The 21,373-nt window shown below is 47.8% G+C and overlaps 3 protein-coding genes across 5 annotated transcripts in view; 2 read left to right on the top strand and 1 right to left on the bottom strand.

The window, feature by feature from the left end:
• Positions 1–42: 42 nt before the first annotated feature.
• LOC6730470 (minor histocompatibility antigen H13) lies at positions 43–1,904 on the top strand. Its single transcript, XM_016179242.3, has 3 exons — positions 43–375; positions 442–1,292; positions 1,354–1,904. Exons 1-3 carry the CDS (start codon positions 166–168, stop codon positions 1,460–1,462), a joined length of 1,170 nt encoding a protein of 389 aa, XP_016022928.1. The 5' UTR covers positions 43–165; the 3' UTR covers positions 1,463–1,904.
• A 1,629-nt stretch (positions 1,905–3,533) lies between these two features.
• LOC6730469 (SUMO-conjugating enzyme UBC9-B) lies at positions 3,534–4,753 on the top strand. Its single transcript, XM_016179243.3, has 2 exons — positions 3,534–3,719; positions 3,799–4,753. The coding sequence occupies exon 2, from the start codon at positions 3,899–3,901 to the stop codon at positions 4,376–4,378; it is 480 nt and encodes a 159-aa protein (XP_016022927.1). The 5' UTR covers positions 3,534–3,719; positions 3,799–3,898; the 3' UTR covers positions 4,379–4,753.
• Positions 4,754–5,617: 864 nt separating this feature from the next.
• LOC6730468 (zinc finger protein ush) overlaps positions 5,618–21,373 on the bottom strand; it is a 65,703-nt gene continuing 49,947 nt past the window's right edge. For all 3 annotated transcript variants that reach the window (XM_039290996.1, XM_039290993.2, XM_039290994.2), the window contains 7 exons: positions 20,550–20,594; positions 9,189–10,129; positions 8,724–9,118; positions 8,402–8,602; positions 6,905–8,291; positions 6,702–6,844; positions 5,618–6,637 (listed from right to left, as the gene is read on the bottom strand). In XM_039290996.1, coding sequence (XP_039146930.1) covers positions 6,199–6,637; positions 6,702–6,844; positions 6,905–8,291; positions 8,402–8,602; positions 8,724–9,118; positions 9,189–10,129; positions 20,550–20,568 — 3,525 coding nt within the window. In that variant the 5' untranslated portion in view covers positions 20,569–20,594 and the 3' untranslated portion in view covers positions 5,618–6,198. The remainder of the gene's footprint in view (positions 6,638–6,701; positions 6,845–6,904; positions 8,292–8,401; positions 8,603–8,723; positions 9,119–9,188; positions 10,130–20,549; positions 20,595–21,373) is intronic.

Here is a 21,373-nt window from a genome sequence, read left to right as displayed (position 1 = left end):
AGAGGGTGGTATATTGTCGGTATATTGCGGGGCATCCGATAGGCCCAGACGATGACCAGCGATACCGATAACGGAGATTGTTGACGTGTGCTGCTGCGTGTCATTTCGCTATTCACCCCCGCAAGCCGGCGATTTTCAGAAACGGATTGGATTGGACACCACAGCATGGCGGAGGAAGTAATCGGAACCGTTAAGGAGGTGCTCAAGGGCATCATCGAGAATGTGAACACACCGAAGAACGAGTCGGCGCCGGCCGAGAAGAAGCCCTCGACTCCGGAGGGCATGGCGGTGGCCTACAGCAGCCTGGTGGTGATGGCCATGCTGCCCATCATCTTCGGCTCCATCCGCTCCGTGAAGCTGCACAAGCTGAAAAAGGTAGGTGGAGCAGACTCGACCCCCAAGCTGGATTAACATGTTTCCCGCAATTCCCACTCCCTGCAGTCCACGGGCGAGAAGGCGGACACGATGACCAAGAAGGACGCCATGTACTTCCCGTTGATCGCGTCGGCAGCCCTCTTCGGTCTGTACCTGTTCTTCAAGATCTTCCAGAAGGTGCACATCAACTACCTGCTCACCGGCTACTTCTTCGTGCTGGGAGTGATTGCTCTGGCGCACCTGCTCAGTCCGGTGATCAACTCGCTGATGCCCGCCGCCGTGCCCAAGGTCCCCTTTCACATCCTGTTCACCAAGGGCGAGGGCAAGCACAAGGAGGACATCGTGAACTACAAGTTCTCCACGCACGACATTGTCTGCCTGGTGATCTCCTCGGTGATCGGAGTGTGGTACCTGCTCAAGAAGCACTGGATCGCGAACAACCTGTTCGGCCTGGCCTTCGCTATCAACGGCGTGGAGATGCTGCACCTGAACAACTTCGTCACGGGCGTCATCTTGCTGAGCGGCCTGTTCTTCTACGACATCTTCTGGGTATTCGGCACCAACGTGATGGTCACCGTGGCCAAGAGCTTCGAGGCGCCCATCAAGCTAGTGTTCCCCCAGGACCTGATCGAGAACGGCCTGAACGCCTCGAACTTCGCCATGCTGGGACTGGGCGACATCGTCATTCCTGGCATCTTCATCGCCCTGCTGCTGCGCTTCGACGACAGCAAGAAGCGCAAGACGCGCATCTACTTCTACTCCACGCTGATCGCCTACTTCCTGGGCCTGCTGGCCACCATCTTTGTGATGCATGTGTTCAAGCACGCGCAGCCGGCCCTGCTCTACCTGGTGCCAGCCTGCATGGGCACTCCCCTCCTGGTGGCCCTCATTCGTGGCGAGCTAAAGGTGCTCTTTGCGTAAGTGTGGACTGCGCTGGGCGCTCGAATTGAAACTAACTCGTTTTTGCCCCCTCTGCAGCTATGAAGATCATCCCGAGGAGAAGCCCGAAAAGAAGGAGAAGAAGGAGAAGGACGAGGGCACCAGCTCATCCGGCAGCAAAAAGAAGGAGTCCAAGAAGGGCAAGTAGAGCCGGGAGGCGCTCCCCACTCGTTCCATCGTAAATGTCTTCTGCAGCTAGCCAAGCTTCCTTTCGTTCCGATATGGCTTCTCCATCTACCACAGTCCATAGCCCATACGGACTAACACCGCTACAAAAGACGATTCACTTACTGAGTTAGTTATGTACGTTCCTTGGCCAGGCACAACAATCTTATTTAGTTCGGTTAGGTTACAATTGTAGAAAATGTTCTCTCGACTTTTTTAACGCAATCAATTTTAAATATGTATTTCATATATTTCTGTGGCTCCGCACAGGAAGCGTATATGTTTAAGAACAGTTTAGATACAAATATATTCCAATTTTTGTAAACAGTGAAATTTTGACTACGAATTCTACATTGCATTTCTTAAAACTAATGCAGTAATTTGTGTAAACAGTAATGCGAATAAATTCTAATTCTAACGTATAATTTAGCTAGTTTGTATTGAGTAGGGGGTTTAAGGAATGTAACGGCTTAATAGAAAACACCTTATCCATTTTAAGTTGAGCTTACCAAAATGAAAAGAAATATGAAATTTAAAACTTCTAACTTCAAACAAAGCACTATGGTCCAGAATTCGTTTTTTTTGGCATAAAGTCTAAATTTTTATGTCAATATATCGTCCTCTAGCAATTATTTTCTAATAGAAAATTGATCATATAAATAAAAACAAAAAACAAAATTGACCGAAAGCTTCACTAAATCGTTTTATGAGCTTTTAAAGTTGAAGTGTTAAAAAGCTGATTGAGAGAATGCAATTTCCGAAAAATTACTTGCTTACTTTTGCATGTGGTATGATCGTTAATACGCATCCAAAAATTATAGTAAAATATGGAAAATAAATGCCAAGGTATGATGTTTTTAACTTATGTAGGTAATATATGTATAGTTGTACTGTTTTTATATTGTGTGACATCCAATTTATGTGTATTTTAACAGAAAATTCTAACGTGTCCCCTGTGTTTCGTGGAGTATAACTAATTTTCTGACAATTTCTGACAAAAGTTAAAAACGTCAGTTTGTACCTTTAACTATTGTCTTTCACGGTAAAGTAATATCTTTTGCCCATTTTTGCTCGTTTTCTTAAAAATTTGATTTTATATAGTCAATTTTGAGTTCAGACATAGCGACCTCCTGGACATTTGGAGGCGTAACAATAGGCAAATAAGTTATGTTTCAGATTACGTTTATTCCGCAATCAACAACAATAATCAGGAATCGAAACAGACAGAAGATATTGACAAAAAAATAGTAAATTTTGAATTATTTATTAAAAAAAAACTGCCCGAGTGTAACAGATAACTAGACCGATTTATTTCCAAACATACCAAGTGGATGGCGTCAAAGATAACAATTCTTGTTAGAGATTTTGAAAACTCCACGACACCGAAGCAAATGGGACGCCGAAACTTATCTTACCAAAATGAAGGAGAAAGATTAAAAAGGAAACTGAAAATACGAGTGAAGCCCGGAATAAGCTTTACAAAAGGGACCGACTATCACATGCAAAAAAAGATATTCGGATCAATAGGATGAGTGATATTTTCCACAGAGCGATTGATAATTCGGACCCACTATTATCAACAATTAGTTTAAAAGAACGAGAGAGAAAAAATAGGAAAAACCACTTCCGAAGACAGTAATAAGTCTTTTGGAAATACAGTCTAATTTTAAACCTGATCCATGAGACAAAATATTGGATTCACAATCTGATTCTGATTCGAATTCATATTCGGAAATTTAGAATGTAGAACTAGAAAAAGAAAAGGGGGATTATTTTTAAAACAACAATATACACGACTTTAAAAAAAAAAAAAAAAAAAAATGATATTTCGTTGATTCCTGAGCCATACCAGTAGTTAATATGGGAGGCAAGAGAGGGCGTGGTCGCACAGACTTCAAATTTTCTGTGCAAACTATTTGTGATTTAACAACAAAATGTACAAAGTTTCAAGTCTGTAGCTCAATTTTTAGACTTTATGCCAAAAAAATCGAATTCTGGACCACAGTGCAAAGGTACTTTGAAAAATTCAGTATTTTAATACCACTGTTCATACACGGCCACATTTACTATCGATAACCGAATAGTGAGACCCTTTGTGATGAAAAAGTGATACGTTTAGCGACCACAAGCGTTCATTCCTGAAAAATTGCGGTAAAAATTGCGAAAAGTGCGAGTTCCCCCAGCGATTGCATATAACTAATTCGCTTGGAGCCACTTGAGACGCAAGGACGAACAGAGAGGTAGGTGCCCTCGCAATTAGCGCGCCATAAGGCGACAAAGCCCCTCGCAGGCCACTTACCCACACACACACATTCGCAGACAGACGCGCGTGCAAAAAGGGACAAGTGGGACTGCTAGCAGAAATCCAGGACTCGAGGACACGTTCGGTCGGCAGTAGAGACGCGAGCAAGCAGCGACCATGTCCGGCATTGCTATTACACGGTTGGGGGAGGAGCGCAAGGCCTGGCGGAAGGATCACCCCTTCGGGTTCGTCGCGCGACCCGCCAAGAACCCCGACGGCACCCTCAACCTGATGATCTGGGAGTGCGCCATTCCCGGCAAGAAGTCCACCCCCTGGGAGGGCGGGCTCTACAAGCTGCGCATGATCTTCAAGGACGACTACCCCACCTCGCCGCCCAAGTGCAAGTTCGAGCCGCCGCTGTTCCACCCGAACGTCTATCCCTCGGGCACCGTCTGCCTGTCGCTGCTGGACGAGGAGAAGGACTGGCGCCCCGCCATCACCATCAAGCAAATCCTGCTGGGCATCCAGGACCTCCTCAACGAGCCGAACATCAAGGACCCGGCCCAGGCGGAGGCCTACACCATCTACTGCCAGAACCGACTGGAGTACGAGAAGCGCGTGCGTGCCCAGGCCCGCGCCATGGCGGCCACCGAGTAGTCGGGCTCCAGCCACCTTTACCACATAGACATTAACAAATACACACATTTAGCCGGTAAGCGTTTGTTTGGAATGCTCTCCACATCTACTTACTTTTAAAGAATCGACTAATTTTGGATAGCCCCCGCGGCCCGAAGCATCTAATTTTTTAATGTTCTGCACTTGCTTAATTACCAGCGTGTACTATCTGAATAAATACAAATAAGTCCTCCTATTTCGATGGGGCCCAAAGTGGCCACGTGGCACCCAGAATTCGACGCTCAGCTTGCAGCTTCCATTCTGGGTGCAGGTGCCGATTATTCTATGGGCTATTTTGTACCGCAAGTACTACGTACAAACCTATGTAATTTCAATAAAAATGTATTAGTTGTAAAAGCTTATGCATTTTAAAGCGGAAAGGTTTTCCCTACATATGTCGGTCGAGAACTTGTTGGTCGGCACAGCTATGCAGCTGTTAAATGCTTATTGCTCGAATTACGGGCGCATATAAAGTTCTTTCTTTGTGCTTATTACTTAGGTAAAACGACTATTTGTTAATCCGTAACTATTTTATTTAAAAACTCGCTCACTCCAGTTTTACTTTTATATTTTATTGCATTTTTTAGATACATGAAGCTGGTCACATTTTCCAACATTTTCAGCTGATCTGGCAAGTCCGCAAACATTACTATGAATTATTTTTTGGCCGATCTGGTAGCATTAGCTTCTTGTGGCTTCCAGCTAACGGTTCACTTCCAACGAGACCGCCATATTGAAAATTACCCATTTAAGACATCTTCTGAGATTTATGTTCGCCTGGTACTTCAGTTTGTGGAAACCGGCATACTGACAGCTAAATTTATTATTTTTCCGAGGATGCTCTTATATTTTTCGAACTGAATTACCAGGGGAGCATAAGCGTGAAGAAGGTGTTTTTAAATCCACCGTCAGGATTTCAAATACTCGGTTTTGATGGGCATGCTCTATTCTGAGTACCAGGCGAACAGAACTTCTAGTAGGCTTCCAACGATCAGCTGATCTCTTTGTTGCCTGGTCTAATCTAACGGTTATTTTATTAGGGATGCCACAATATTTTTCTATTGATCCGGTAATATGCCCGATTGCTGATCATATTTTAGTCCATCTGGCAACTATGTCGACATACCATTTTTCGCTGACCTGGCAGCACTCAAACCTTCCGTTGAATTTAAATTTTTTAGATTTGACTTTAAAAGTCCTTTAGTTACTAATTTCACTATATTTCATATTGAATAAATTAATTATTTTTATTGTCGCACACACTTAATAAATAATGTACTCATTTAAATTACACAGTTAGAATTGCTCGCTTTACGGGGAACAGCGAGTAATTTACATTATAGTATTGGATCTACATTGGAATACTTCGCCTCCTACTCCGCAGACCATTGCAAACTTGTAGTTTCTCGCCCTCAATTGAATTTCTGTCTAAGTGGTAAGCTTTGGCATGCATTATATGTCATGGTTCCCACTTAATGGGTATGCGCCTAAATTAATGTACCTAAGTATCTATGTGTTATTCCTTTAGGTGTACTGTATATGTATGGGAGTACGGTGTATATATCTACTTCTATCGATCGGTAAGTCGAAGGAGTCAGTCCCCAAGTGGCGTTGGAAGTGGAGGGCAGCGACGGGAGATTCTCCGGGAATACTGTCGTCGATTGTTGGTTGCGGTTTGGATAGTGTACATTTTAAAGGAGGCTAGGATTCGATTAGTTTCGATTGGGTTGGGCTGCTGCTTAGAAGCACGTGTAATACCATTCCAGCTGCTTGCGCTGCGCCTCCCACCGCAGCTGGCTTTCTCAAATGGCCGCCTCCTGCAGGTTTTCCTTGTTCTTCTGCTGGCCGTGTCCGCCGACCAGGCCGCCAATGCCCAGGCCCACGGCAACGCCTCCGCCCAGATGATTCGGACTGGGGCTGTCGCTGGCCTCGGGGCGAATGGGCTTGTTTTTGCAGTAGAACTGCTTGTGGGCCAGGTAGGTCTTCACGTAATTGAAGGATATGTCACAGGTTGAGCAGTACTTCTTCATCACCTCGGCGGCGGCAGCTGCTGCGGCAGCCACGCTGCTGCTGTTTCCCAGCGGAGAAGTCATCGGCGGAACCAGCCCGCCGGGCGCAGCATCCGCTCCGACTTCGATTGGCTCAGCCTTAATATGTGGCGTGGCGATTGGCGAGTTGTTGTTCTCGTGCACCAGATTCACAGTCGGCGGTGGATCCAGAGGCTCCGATTTAATGTGGAAGCTATGGACGAAGAAGTTAGAGCCATATTGTAATAAGAATTTAGATAAGTTGCTGGCATCCTTACCTGGCTGCTTCACCGTTGGATCCATCGGAATTCGAGTGTTGGTTGGTAGTGGGGTTGGAAGTCACATCTTGATCTCTGGTGTCGGGGGAAATGGAGGGAGAGTTGATGGCCACATGGGGATGCATCAGCTTCATGTGGCGCAGCTGTGAGGAAAAAACTATTGTTAGTTCTTTGGTCTGGTAGCAATAAAAATGAGTACGCACCACATTGCCCTTGTAGGTGGAGACATAGTTGCAGTAATCACAGTTGAACATCTGCGAGGGATGATCCATGGAATCGTGTCCAGTTGTGGTAGATGTCCCTGTTGGAGGAACCAGCTCCTGACTCAGCGCGCTAACATCCTCTTCAAAGATGCAGGTCATGTATAGCTCCTCGTTCACGTCGCTGGTCTTCTTGTCGAAATGGGTTCGAATGTGGGTGCGCATGCCGCGAAGAGTGTTTCCCTTGTACTGGCAGATGCTGCAGCGGTAGGCCTTTACTGTTCCGTGCATCTCCATGTGTTTCTTGGCCAGTGCTGCTGTGGGACTCACTACCCCGCAAACAGGACACTTGTTCAGACTATTGGAGGCGGGTTGCGCACTGGCTGTCGGCGCTGCGAGAGGATTCGCAATGGGTGGTGGACAAGGCAGACCAATTTCATGCAATGTCTTGCACTTTCCGCACTTCTCCTTTGGCAAGGCCAGCTGACCGGGATCCGTGGGGGTCGCGGCGGGGGCAGCAGCTGCTCCTCCCTTGGGGCAATAGTAGTTCTGATGGGCTCGCAGGTTGTCCAGGGAAGTGTACTTGATTCCGCAGGCGGCGCAGATCAACTGTTGATATGCCACCGGTGTGGTTTCCACAGAAGAAGCAGCTTCTGCCCCTGCGGCTCCTAGTCCTGCTGCTCCAGCGATGGATGGTGAAACGGCCGACTTGACATCCACTTCACTTGCACCCTCTTGGCTTCTTGCCGAGCAATAATGCTGCTTGTGTGCCAAGTAGTTCTCATACTTGCAGAACACAATATTGCACTCCATGCACTTGGACACGCCCTTTTTCACATAGATCTGAGGTTGCTGGGCACCACCTGCCGATCCTCCACTGCCAGGATTCCCACTACTAGTTTGGGCAGGAAGAGAAGAGGGCGGAAAGGCTGCTGCTCCACTACTGCCCGCCACAGCAGCTGCGGCCGCTGCCGCCGCCAGTTTCAGAGCCAGTTCCGGGTTGGTTTTGGCCAACAGCGACTCGGAGAGTCCAAAGTCCGCAGGTAGCATGGAGCGCATGTCGAGCAGATGGGGAACAGCCACATTGAGACCAGGTGGTGACATGGAGGAGGCACTACCGGCCCCGGAACTGCGTGGACTGATGGCTCGTCTTTTGGGCGAGGGACTCATCGAAGGACTGCTCGGCAGGGATGGAGCGCAAACGATCTGCTCGGGAGTCACACTTCCACCTCCTCTCGGAGTCTCAACGTTCTCCTTGCCCGTTCCTGCGCCGGCAAGGAGTACTTCCTCCACATCTAAGAGAGCATTCCTCAGTTGGCGCTGCCGCAAGCTAAGCGAATTCAGGGTGATTGGCGATCGACGCAGCGAGAGATCGAGAGGCGCAGATTCTCTGAAGATAGTAAAAAGAGTATGTGTTATTCAGTGGTTTTCATCATTAGCCATAGTAATAATAATAACTCTTATCTGATGGTTGAATCACAAATATTTATAGGAACTAACCTAGTTAACCCTGCCTCTTTTCGCTTGGGCTCCGGAGGACTGCTCTTGGCTTCTGTGGCCTCAGCAGCAGATGATGGAGCCGAAGGGCGTTCGGGTTCTAAGGAGGCACCAACTAGGGCAGTGGCCAGTGGTTTAATCGTTCCGTTGTCCACGGTAAAACAGGTGGTTTCTGGATTCACGATTCCCGAGTTCGGCGTGGGTCTGCACATAAAAATGTAATAGTTCAGTCAAATAAGTAATTATGTTATATACAATACATTGTTTCAACAATACCCTAAAATGCAAATGGATCTAATTTAGGGATGTTTCCCTGGGAACTTACAGTGGGCCTGGAATAAAGCTAGCTGCACGGATCAGTGAGCAGGGCACAATTATAATCGGGTGGGTGGGCAGTGCCAGGAAAGGTGGATGCGAATGCGGCGTGGCCTGAAGGGAGGCAGCGGCAGCCGCTGCAGCAGCTGCGACGGCCACCATTGCGGGAGTCGGAGTCTTGTTCCTGGCCTGCGGACTCAGCTTGCCGGGCGCAGCCGCCTGGGCAGATACTCCTATGGATCCGGCTGCGGAACCCGGCCCGGAACCTGCTCCCGGAGAGGCGTCTGGCTTGGGCGTGAGCTGGCCCTCTGGTCGCCGCGAACTGCAGTAGTGTTGTTTGTGCGCTCGATAAGTTTTGATGTTGTTGAATCGGATATCACAGTGGCTGCAGTAGCGATCGGTTTGCTGTGGAGGGGATTTTTTTATCATTAGCTTGCGACTAAAGGAGCAACTGGCACCTCAACACTTTACTCACTTGACTAGAGCTATCCTCCATCGGATTGGGCGTAACTCCCGGCGGCGCTATTCCGTTCTGGAGCAGACTTGGCAAGCCGGCCAGTGTGGGAGCTGCTGGCGAAGTCTGGTGCATGCGCATGTGGCGATTTAGGGATACCTTCTTATCGGCGCTGTAGGAGCACTGGGTGCAGCCATATTGCTTTCCTGTCCTGGCCATTTTGGCTGGTGGCTCGGCGGAGCCCCCGGTCAACCCTGCTGCATCGCCAGCTGTGGCTCCCGATCCTCCTGCCCCTGACTTATCACTGCCAGCCTCGTCCGTGTCCTTAATTCTATGAGAGCAATAGTAGGCTTGATGGGCCTCCAGAGTGGAGGGCGAACTGAATGCAATCCCACAGGGCAGGCACATAAATCTGGCTGGTTTCAGCAGAGGCTCTGCTACCTCCGGTTGCGCTTGCGTGTCCGACTTGACGAGTGGCGGAGGAGCCAGGAGACGAGAGTCGGGCAGGGTCAGCTCCTTGGCATCTGGCTTAAGGGCAGGATCTGAGGCCAGGAGCGCATTCAAACGCACTTTGGGGTACTTGGGCGTGGGACATGGCGAGGGTGAGGGGCACGGAGAGGCTTCTGGCTCCGAGGGCGGCGTGGCGGGCTGTTCCAGCTTGGGAATCAGCTGGGGAGAGCTGGGACTCCTGGGCGGAGTGCTTGGGCTGTTTGCAGGCAGTTCCTGCTGTTCCTCCTGCTGAAGATCATGGTCCTGCTCCATCTCTGTCTCTCCCAAATCCTGATCCTGTTGGGAATTGGCCTTTTCTGGCTCCTCGAACTCAGCGTCTTCATCATCGTCGTCATCGATATTGTTATTGTTGTTTTGGGGTTCTCTGGAATCGTTCAACTGATCCTCCAGCTGGTCCTCCATTTGCTGCTGCTTCTGCTCGCCTATATCCTGAGTGCTCAGATCTTTGGAATCTGCAAAAAAATTATCCCAAATGCATCAATATATTTATTAACCACAAGTAAAAAAAAAAAAACGGTTTAAGCTAAATGTGTACAAAAGAATTTTATACACAATTTTTATCTCAAGCAAGCCTGAGAATTTCCTCCGGGGTCAGACAGTTACATGGCAGTTTAGTGCCTCAAATTGGCTTCGCGGAATCCGCAACTGCGGCATCCAATCTCTTGGATCCGCTGCCCATGAGGAATCTATGTGTCAGACAGCTGGTTTGGCAATTATTATCGAACAAATTGTCAGTGGTCAAAGCTGTGAAAACAATGCGACAAGAGTTGGTTGCATAGGCTGCTGCCCAGGAGGAGCTGGGGCAGTTTATCCACTGTGGCCATCTCTTACGTGGAAAACGCTGGTGGAAATGGAAGGAGATGGGCAGGGGAAAAGAAAAGCCCATGGTGGTCACTGATGATTAGGCCCCGCGGATCGCTGCAAAAGTTCGAAGTTGGCCAGAATCCCGAACTGACATCTGATTTGTTTCTGTTTTGGCCACGGCGAAATATTATAACGACCAACGGCGATGCTGGCCGAGATTATGGCGGCGGACAGTGGAAGTGGACGTGGACATGGCACACACATGGCATGCAGATGGAGTCGCCGGATAAGCGTCGCAGTTTGCAGTTTGCATCTCGCTTCGCCAGAAATTCGACATCTCGACCGGAGCGAACATTTACCCTGCTCGTGCGGGCTCCAGCTCCCAAAGGCCCCCCTTGTGGAGTCCTCCCTCGTCCATGCATTTCCTTTGAGGATGGGAGACTGGAGAGGATGCGCGTTGACCTGTCAATTGATGGCTATTGAAATGTCAGCACATCCAGAGCGACTCCGACAAGTAGGGAAAACAAGAGAGACTTATACACAGAAAATCGACGAAGCCCAAAGAAAAGCTTCATGAGAGAAACATTAGATATATTTGCTTGTTCTCCTCGTATTACCAGACTAAATAGCTATGTTTTCAAAGCTCACAAAGCAAGCCCAATTTCTCGCTGTGCAGACCAAGTTTGTTGCCTGAGTCTTTTGACTGCTGCTGTTTGTGATGCCGCTGCCGCTGCCACTGCCACTGCAACAAATGTTGCAACTGTTGCCAAACTATTGACGGCCCGCCCTAATTGCCGCCGTCGATTTTTCACGAATTCACACAATTCTGCACGTGAGCAATCGGTTAGAAGAATCGCTTCACCCTGCCCCTCAAAAATAAAGGGCTCTGCTGGCATTCCGAGGCATTCTGCTTATTTGTAAGATATTTATTGCCTTCGATTGGGTGGCGATAAGCCGCACACGTAAAGTGTTTTGTCCGGGCGAAGAGGCCTCCGCGAAGAGAGGGGCAGAGCGATGGCCGAGCGCCGATAGAGTGCGAACGGGAGACTAACAGCTAACAATGGCTTTTGGCTGGGTCTCGGCTGCAGCTCTGGCCTGGGTGCCCAGCTCTTGGCTCGGAGTCCCTAGCTCTGCCCCCAGCGACAGCTGCCTCTGCCGCCCAGGATTAGGCCGGGCCGGGATCTCTCGGCTCGGCGGCTCACCAGTTGGTGGAGCAGATCTCCTCCAGCGATTGTTTCGCGAGTGCCATCCCAACACCCTCTCCTCTTTTCCATTGTTGTGCGGACTCGGTTCTGAGCCCCAAAATCTCTTGCAAACCTCCAGATTAGGCGGTTTCAAATGGAGAAATACACATAGTATTTTTCTATTTGGAATGTGTATGACTTTTTATATTAGTTCGGCAAAATTATATATATATATATTGTTATATATTATAACAATACTATTTTAGTATGGTAGACCTTTCACAGTTGTATGCCCAAGTGCACGGAATTTCAAGGCTACGCATTCGCATTCGCATACGAAATCGATTTGGGATCTGGGAACAAGCCGTCTTCGCTGAAATTGCGATCGGGCGATCGTTTGTTTAGCCATTTCGTAACGTTACGCCGCCCCACACACCTTTTGTGTGGAAGGCGAGGGGGGATTCCCCGGGCATCTCCGCGCATCTCCCCCCTGCGGCCAACGCCAACAATTGTTTATCAATTTGTTAAATCAGCTCGCCGCCGTCTTCAGCGTCAGGTCTCTCTTCTCTTCTTCTTGCTGGAGCTGCGATCGATCCTCGCCGATAAGCGACACAACAAAAACATACAGGGAGGAAGGGTGAGGGAAGGTGGTGCATGTGGGCCGGGGATACCTGGCACTTTATCAGCCGCCAGATGATTGTTGCTGGTTTCTCACTTGGCAACTTCACTCGGTGGGCGTTGTTGGCAGCCATAAACAATCGAACAATTTGGCCCAGGTCCCGATCTCGGCCAGGAAAAGAGGTGGAGGGGAGCCAAATGAAGGAGCAGATCCCCAGGATCGACCCTTTGTTCATTTGTCGCTGGCTTTCAACCCGCGGACCGCCGTCGCTGCTAATCGTTTCGGGGTCAGTTAACCCGAAAACGAAACTGGCAATCCCTGGTAGATCTTTCCGAAGATCTGGTGGCCAACGAGGGAACGAATCAAAGGTGCCTAGGATCTCGGGAGCAAGTCGCCAGTGCGTCTGGCTGGGTCAGCACTTAGAGGTCGCTGGATGCAACTAAGTACGTGGGCGTATTAGTAGTGCTTGGGATTTAAACCTGGGCCACTGCCAATGGTACTCTCTGATTTTTAAAACGTTTTCTGCCTGGCGGCTCCACTTACTCATTAGTCAGACGAAATGAGCGGGAACTACTGTCTCCGAAACCCCCAATGGAGTATAATTAAACAAATTTCTGCAGTCGCTATCGATGATCGGGATTTTTTGGGGGGAGAACAGAAATTGAAAAACGTGAGTGAGGAGCCCAAAATGAAAAAAGCAATGGGGGAAACGTCTGCAGCTGCCAATTGTGATAAGAGAAATCTTCATTTTCGCGCGAAAATTTTGCCACCTTGCCTTGGGTTTCCGGGCCGAGGCTGCGATTCCAAGTGGACTGCAGACCGCGGACGGTGGACCTGGGACTACGGGACTTGGCACGGGCAATCAACGCCATCAGCAGCTCGGGGATGCAGCCAGGGCTCTGGGCCAACTCCGCGCTTATCAATTGTTATTAATCAAGGAAAAGAAGGCCCCTCTGCGGCCGGGAAACGAATGCAAAGAGCGCAAAGTTCGCAAATTTCATTTCACTTCACACTTGGCCAGTAGGAAGAAATGAGGCGGAGAAGTCTTAGCCGATCTGTTCTTGCGCCGTGTGTCCGTGTAAATAATCAACATTCTCATATCTTGGGGGCTCCCAAGCTATTCGTGATTTGCTCGCCGAATCCACTGCTCTTTTCCGCCAGCTTCAACTTCGATTCCTGGCTCTGTTCCTGCAGTCAGCACCTCTTTCGGTTGTCTCTATGGGAACCCGGAGAGTAAAATTCCTTTGATCCGGGGATAAGCAATTTTGGTTCCTCTTCAACCTTTGGCTGCTGCACTCTTCTGCTCCTCTCGTCGCATTATCGCCCAATTCAAGCCAACAGGCTTCGGACAGAAGTTCCTTTTCCGAGCGAAACTAATTTAGTTCATTTGGTTCAACTCAAGTTGCTGATGTCACGGGAGGGATCAGATTAGGAGCTTGCAGTTGTGGGAGTGGGAGAATGCATACACTTGTGGTCAAAATAATAGGCTTTCAAGGTCCTAAGCTTGTTTATTACCCAGTCAAGTATGTTATTGTAAGGTATCAAAGCACCATCATACCCTATACCAACCAATTGGTGTTCCCAAACTTTACTCTGCAGTTCTATCATGTGCACCTCAACTGTTTTTGTAGTCCAACCCATGTGGTACTATATCTTCGATCTATAGAAACCGAAACACAAGCCACAGACAAAGACAGACGGCAGGCAATTCCTTGAAATCGCCCAAGTCAAAGTCTCTTTTTGATGTCTTAATTAAAAAACGTGCAAATGATACAAGGTCCTGGGGCAGGGGCGGCCGACGGGGCTCCCCGGGAGGGGTGATCGTCTGGGCCCATGCCCAGAGTTCAATGTTGAGCAATTGATGCAACTGTTGAGATGTGTTGCTGCTCTTGCCTGTGCTGCAGTCGCTGTTGCTGTTGCATGGCGCGCTGATAACAAGGCAGCGGCTGGGGGCATGGAAATTGTCGCAGTACTTGAAAATTTCGTGTGAGCACGCTCAGCGCCGATTGTTTCTGGCTGCGGTGCTTGATCGCTTGATCAGCAGCAGCAACACAAGCACAACCACAAGCACAAGCACAAGCACTAGCATTAGCACCAGCACAGCAGCAACCGCTGTCGTCGGGCAGCAACAGCAACAGCGACTGCAACTGCAACTGCAACACCAACACACTGATCAATTGCGATCTTGGCCGAACACAATAATGCTGCCTGTTGCTCCCACAATCTCATGTGCTGCTGCGGCAAGGAGTTGCTGCCGTGCCGTGCTGCCACTGTTGCACAAATTTAAATTGACCCAAGTGCAAGTATGAATGTCGCTAATCTGCCATCGACTGTTGCTGCAACATTTTGCTGCCGGGCTCATAATTTGCGTTTATTAAACAACCTGGCATTTGCATAAATGTCGCTTTCTTCGATTACCATCGGTCGATAGTGGGATTGGTAGCAGCAGCAACAGCAGCAGCAACATCGGCTGAACTTCGACCAGCAACAACATGCCACCGCTGCAACATTCGCAATTGCTGTAAACAAATCACGCTTTCTGCAGATCAATCAAGCACTGACAACTGCCCCAAGAAGTCACAATTCAATTGTGATGTTCCTGTTCCCCCGCCTGCGACTCCATTTCCATTCGGGCCATTTTCCCTTATAGACACGACGGCAACAGCTTGTTTCTTTCGACTGTTTTACTTTTACTGTTACTGCTGTGCAGTTCGTGATAGCAGCAGGGGGCGGCGGGGCGTGGCAAGTCCAAAATCGTGTCTGGCATTGTGTTGACTTCATTGCTCCGTTCTTTTTTTCATCCTGTGCTGATGACTTTTGATGTGTTCATCAAGCAATCACGACAACAGCAACAAAACGGAGCACTAGGGTTTTTCAGCAGTAAATTAAAGAGGCGCGAAAATTGCCCGCAAGCTGTGTGAATGGGAATGGAATTCCCAAAAAGAGGGGAGCACGGCCAGTTCACAAACTGAAAAGGAGGCAAAGTAAAGGACCCCACAGCACGAGTCGCCGATGGGGAGGGGCGGAGAAAAGGGGGCGACTTGCTAACAAGATGCGCGCAGTCAGCGACAACAGCAACAACAGGCAGTTAGCCAACTACAAAGCCGGAGGCCGCCAAGGAGTCCAAGAAGTCCAACTTCAATTCCAAGTCGGGTGCCCGCTTCCAGTCCCTGGCGGAGTTTAACTGCCAGCCCGTTTGGCAGCGCAGCAAAGGGCACGCAACCTGATTGTACACATGGAGAAATTGGGCGTTGATGCAAACAATATTCGCAATGTTTAGCATGAGTGAAGCAGTTTTTAGTACGTTAGCTGATCTAAGCCCATCTCGCACTGACTTAAAGTACAGAAATAAACAAAAAACTTTGTTGGTAGGCGATTGCAGAATCGATTTGTGCAGTGCACCGCCTGGACTGACTAACAAAGCGGCGAGTCAGACACATCATTACCTACCAATTAGGCCCCGAAAAAAGTGTGTGCGTCTGTGTGGCGCAGGCTTTGAGCTGGGGAATGGAGCCGAAAGGAGGCAGAATGGTAGCCAGGCCAACACGAAGGCCCAGGGCTCAGGGCTGGAGGTTGAGGATGAGGATGGGATGATCGGAGGGCTGCTCTTTTGGGGGCACCACTGGTTGGGTGAGTTGGGTAGGTCGGAGTAGGCTGCAGTGCGGAGAAGTGCCGGATGGGAGGTAGCCAAGTGAGTGACAGGCAGCAAATAAGCCATAAATGCTGGGAGCACCCACAGCGGGAACTTGGAGATGATGGAAGCAAGTGCCTGCTAACAGCTTGTAATGAGCTCCGAAATTGTTTTTAAAACTTAAGCCTGATTTTGGGGATTTTCCCTACCTTAAAATCGACATTCAGTAGCCAATATCGCGCACACAGCACTGACTTGACAAATCCCTTAGATTTGGCTTCCATTCGATTTATGCGCTTCGCTTGCTGATTGAATTTCGCACTGGATTTGTACAAATAAGCAGTCATCGGAAACAGCGGGAAAAAGTAAAGGCAATAGCAATAGCAATCAGCATCATCAACATCAATGACAAGGGTCATTCGAGCGTTAGTTTAGCAGTCGGAAAACGGCTAAAAGCCAAATACAAACAGCCATGAGCGTGTGGGAAAATATCAGGGGGTGGCTGGTGAAAGGGGTTAATGGAAATCCAAGTCCAACTCAGATGACGAGCAAAAGAAAAGGAATTCACAGGATGAAAAGACGGCGTGCTGACATGCAGCTAATTGATTGACAGATGTGTGTCCCTGCTCAATGTGATTTCTCAATAAAGACCTAAATCGATTTAAGTGGTTAGAGCGATCTAAAAGTACAACGGCAAAGATTAACTTGCCCGTGGTTAAATTGTTAAATGAAAGCTAACCGGCAGAAGAGTACTTATGTATGAAAGATTTAAAAGAAGTTAGCTGATGTAAATGTAAAGCCATATGCTACATATAATATTTAAATAATTTAGTAGCTTTGTGTTATCTGAAAGAAAATCAGTCCAGTTTTGTAGAAACTGTAGAAAAGACTTTAAACATAAGGGGAAACACAATCCCCATAAGTCTTGAGGTTGCTCCTAAAGCGACGGTCAAGCCATTAGAGCTCGTCCCCAAGCGAAATTCAAATTTTATTGGGGCACAGAATTCGTTTCCACAGAATTCTTTATTTTTGGCCGAATGATAAAGAGCTTTGTAATGCTTGCTATATATATAAAAAAAATTACTGCATAAATCACACACGCACATTTACGAGCCACCCTCGCACACAAACATACAAATTTCGGTTGTTGTATTAAAAATAATATCGTCGTCTGGTCGGCAAAGATAAGAAAATTTATCCAAAGGATTGCGCTTGGTGTTATGGCCACCGCAAAAAGTGAGACCAACCCCTGGTCCTTGTTCCTCCGTTTGCCGACTCCTTTGTCTGCGCAACCGCAAGGACAAGGCAGAAAGGACATTCCTTCGACTTGATGCGAGCATTTTATGACCAAAGCCCCCAAGTCGAACTCATCATCATCATCATCATCTGAATCCCAGGGCCAAGGGTCATGGGGGGATGTAGGCAACAGGAGCAGCGGCAGGACCACCAGCTGCGATCTGTGGCCAGCGATAAGGTGGAAATACATTTCATAAATGCCACGCCGCAAAAAGGATTACGAGGCTGCTATTTTAGCTATCCACACACACAACGGAAAAAAACATCAGAAAATTATTTGAAAATGCTATAGAATAATAATGAGGTTCCCCATCGGACAGCAAATTGGAGTTGGCAAAGAAATTATTTCCAAACGTGCAAATGTTAATATGAATAGCATAACTTTACTAGTTATTACAAGATCTTTTCTCTAAGTGTGCTCTTTCTTTTCCTCTCAATATTTCATCGCAACCGAAAGGGAACCTCTTCTGGTGGTAATTTATTGTTAAAATAGTATAAAATGTATTTGGCTCTCTGAAATCCCGACACCACAATTTTATGGATCGAAAAATGCCATTCAAAGCTTTATATTTCCCCTCATAAGTCGGGGAAATAGTAAGCACCAAACATGAACTTTTTTCACTGTTTTATAGTGCACTTACGGCAGCCCACATGTCGTATGCTTGATATTCCCTGGCAAGGATAAAGAAAGCGGGCTCAAGTAAGGGGTAAGGGCTGTGTGTTGATGGAACGCAGCTGATAAGGCCGAGCGCCGTGTAATGGTTTTTTTTTCGATTACCGCTGCTGTCGATGTTTTTGTTGTTGCACTCGCTTTTGGCCCGCAGCAATTGCAATGCTTCCCGCATAAACAAGAGCCCCAAAAAATGGAGATAGGGAAACCTTGCGTCTCGCACCGCGAAGCTTGAACCTTGTCAAATGATTAATTACATGCCGAAAAGCTATCTAACAATTTGACTCGCTGTCTGTGTGTGGCTCGTTTCGGTTCGGTTTGGCTGGATTGTCATTAAGCCAGCAGCGCGGCCACAGAGGGAGACATAATAAAAAATTATGCCATAGATAAAATGCCATTAGAGAGGATTGGGGTGGTTGGAGTGGGCAGCGAGGGGGTCACCACTTAGCGCCATTAGAAGCCAGCCAACAGCAGACAACACACTGCACACTACAGAGGAGCAGCCAACCAAAAAGCCAGGCCAAAAGGGGGAGAGCCTGGGCTGCAAGTATGCAATTCTGCAAGATAAGCCGAAGCATTCATGAATTTCATAGATAAAAACCAAACACACAGACAGGCGCTCACAGATACACAGATACGAGCACACACACATACGGGGCCAGGGAGATGCGCTTACAGTACATTGCACAGGAGCAACAACAACTGAAGAGCGCCAAAAGTGAGCAACGTCATCATCATCATCGCCAGATACACCATATATATACACCAGATTCACCAGCAAGTGAGGAAGAAATGCGAAGAGAGGGGGGCGTTCAAACAGCAGCAAAAGCGACCACAAACAAACAAACATCAAGAGGGGCGGACTCAGAAAAACCAGCAAGACACAAGGCAGGGTCATACAGAATGTGAAATACCCTACAGCAAAGATCTTCCATAAAAATAGCTGATTGATACTTGATACTTGTCAACCATATACTCTTCAAGCTCATGAAGTATTTTATCCCATTAATTTGCATACTTAGTATCGATATTTTTAAGGATTTTTCTTGAGAATCTCGAAAGTGGCCACAGCCACTAATTCAACTAACCCAACTAGCCGATTAGAAAGTGCGGCAATCCCAATCATTGGCCAAAAAAGTAGGAATTCTGGGAGGAGGGCATGCCAAAGGAATACCACACGCTTCTCCCCACCATGTTGTTGGCTGACTGGCCAACTCGGCTCTTCGGTCGCTCGGCGTCGCCATGGAGTGTCAACAGCCAGATAAAGATTAGCCCAGACAAACGCCCACTTTTTAGGCGAACTGTTACGCCCACTGGCCACTCGAGTGCTCCCCGCCACCGGGTGCCATCTGGCCTTGGTGGTCCCGTGTTCGTTTGCTGGAAATCTTTCACTGACGCAGCACAAAAAGCGCCACGTGGAAGGGCTGAGATTTTGAGGGGCAACGGAAGGTGGAAGCTGGGGAGAGGGAGGATGCCCTGCTCCAATTGCCGCCAGTTTCGGGGGATTATTAATGATGAATGCTCGAGATGGCAGCGAAATGGTGCGGAATGTCGAGCCAAAAAGCGCAGGAGCGGAGTTTAGGTTTTAGATAACGGATTTAACTGTCCAATGTATTATGGGATAATCTGGAAATTCATTGTTAGAGGTTGGACGCAAAAAGAGGATACACTCGTACAACTTTATTCACTTATTATTGGAAAATAATAGAGATCCCTTGTGAGACTTCGTCACGGAATATTAATTAAGTTAGCCCTAAACACACCTAATAATCTAATAATCGGGGTTAAAAGTAATGGTAAACTAGAGCTGTACAGATAAATTCCCATAAACTCCCATCCACTTGGCGATAATCCTCGGGGTTTATTACCATCCTTTATCAACTGAAAACATTCAATTCGGAGAGCTAAGCGACAGACCGCTCCTGGCCAGCTCAGAAGGGTTGTGGTGGCCGGGTCAGAGACATCGTCTCAATGACGTTGACATTGCTGATGATTATGAAGTGATATGAAATTGATGCCAATGATGTCGGAGTGAAGTCAAAATTCAGCCCGAGGGGATGGGTTGGTTGGCCAGGGGGTTACAAATAATAAGTGCGAGCGAGAGGCAGACCCGACCCGTTGTCATTTCCTGCAGTCCATCGAAGGGACTGAAACGAGGGTTGTGACTAACCCCCCCGCATCCTTTCACGAACGGGTTCACAGGGTCTGAGGTGTCAGAATCAGAAAAACCGCAGGAGGCCAAGGGGAATGGAAACAGTGCCACTGCACTGATAAAAATTGTATTAAATTAGAGAGCTCTCGTCTTCATCTTTTTCTGGATTAAATTTTTATTGGCAGAGTATCAGCAGCCAGCAGTCAATGCCAGGGATGGGTTGAAATTACTGGGTCTACACACATCGGGATTTATTATTTATTATTGGGCATTAACGGGTTATGTCTGCCAGAGGGAGACAGCCATAGACAGAAAGGGATGGCCACACTCGCCTGTTTCCTGCAGTCGAACAGATAAGAATTTATTTTTTGGCGTTCGCCCATTTCGTTTAAGCTGCAAACTTATCGCGGATTGAAGGGCGGACAAAAGGACAACGGACAACGGACAGGCGGCAGGATGTGCCCTACTTTGAGGAGGATTTTCCTTTGCATACATTTATATCTAAAGTCGCCTTACCTCTGCTGTCGACGGTCATCTCTTCTGCGGTATCGGAACAATCACCTGAAAGCAGAGATTGACGTTAGTTGGAAGTGATAACGAGGTTTGCTTGTTCATGTCAAAATACTTTTAAGTTGTAGCTTATATACCTAAGTGGCAGTTTGAAGCGAATACCCAACACTATGATAGTAAAAATGTAATAAGTGATAGTGAATATACAGGGTTTGAACTTTATTCATAGTCCGGACTAATAGTTGCAGATATATATCGCAGATTGTTCCAGCCAAATGGCTTTACTTTAAAAGCGATAATAATTGCTGCGAGGGCCGCATTGTTTGCTTTTGTCCACCCATTCTCTGTTTTGCCCAGTATCTTTGCATCTTTTTCTGTTGGCTCAGTTGAGTTTACTACGCACAGTAGTTGGCTGGTTCGTTGCGAGGCCGGTGTCCAAGCCTTCACTCCACTCGATTAAACTACAGTACCCAGAGTACCCAGTACGGAGTACCCCCTCCCTGCACATCGCACTCCGCTTTGTGTTGTTTTTCTCATTTTTGATTATATTTCGCTGATTATTCACTTCAAGGAATTATAATAACAATAATAACAACAATCCGCAGAATTCCTTCGTTTTAATTCAGCTCCTCTGCTCTGCCTCTTCCTCTACTTCGCTCGCCGCAGATCGTAGATAGCGCAGCACACACAGATACTCGTACTCACAGATGCAGATACATATGAGCCGGGCCAAACTGAGGCCGTGGAATGAATGTGAAGCCACACAGCGCAGATAGGCGACTGATAAGCAACTGAAAGCTGGCTGCCATGGACGCGAAATGCGGACTTGG

The sequence above is a fragment of the Drosophila simulans genome, chromosome 2L (genome assembly GCF_016746395.2).
Source record: "Drosophila simulans strain w501 chromosome 2L, Prin_Dsim_3.1, whole genome shotgun sequence".
Taxonomy (NCBI): domain Eukaryota; kingdom Metazoa; phylum Arthropoda; class Insecta; order Diptera; family Drosophilidae; genus Drosophila; species Drosophila simulans.
The sequence above is the reverse complement of the archived record's forward strand: the minus strand, read 5'-3'. Positions and strand labels throughout refer to the sequence as shown.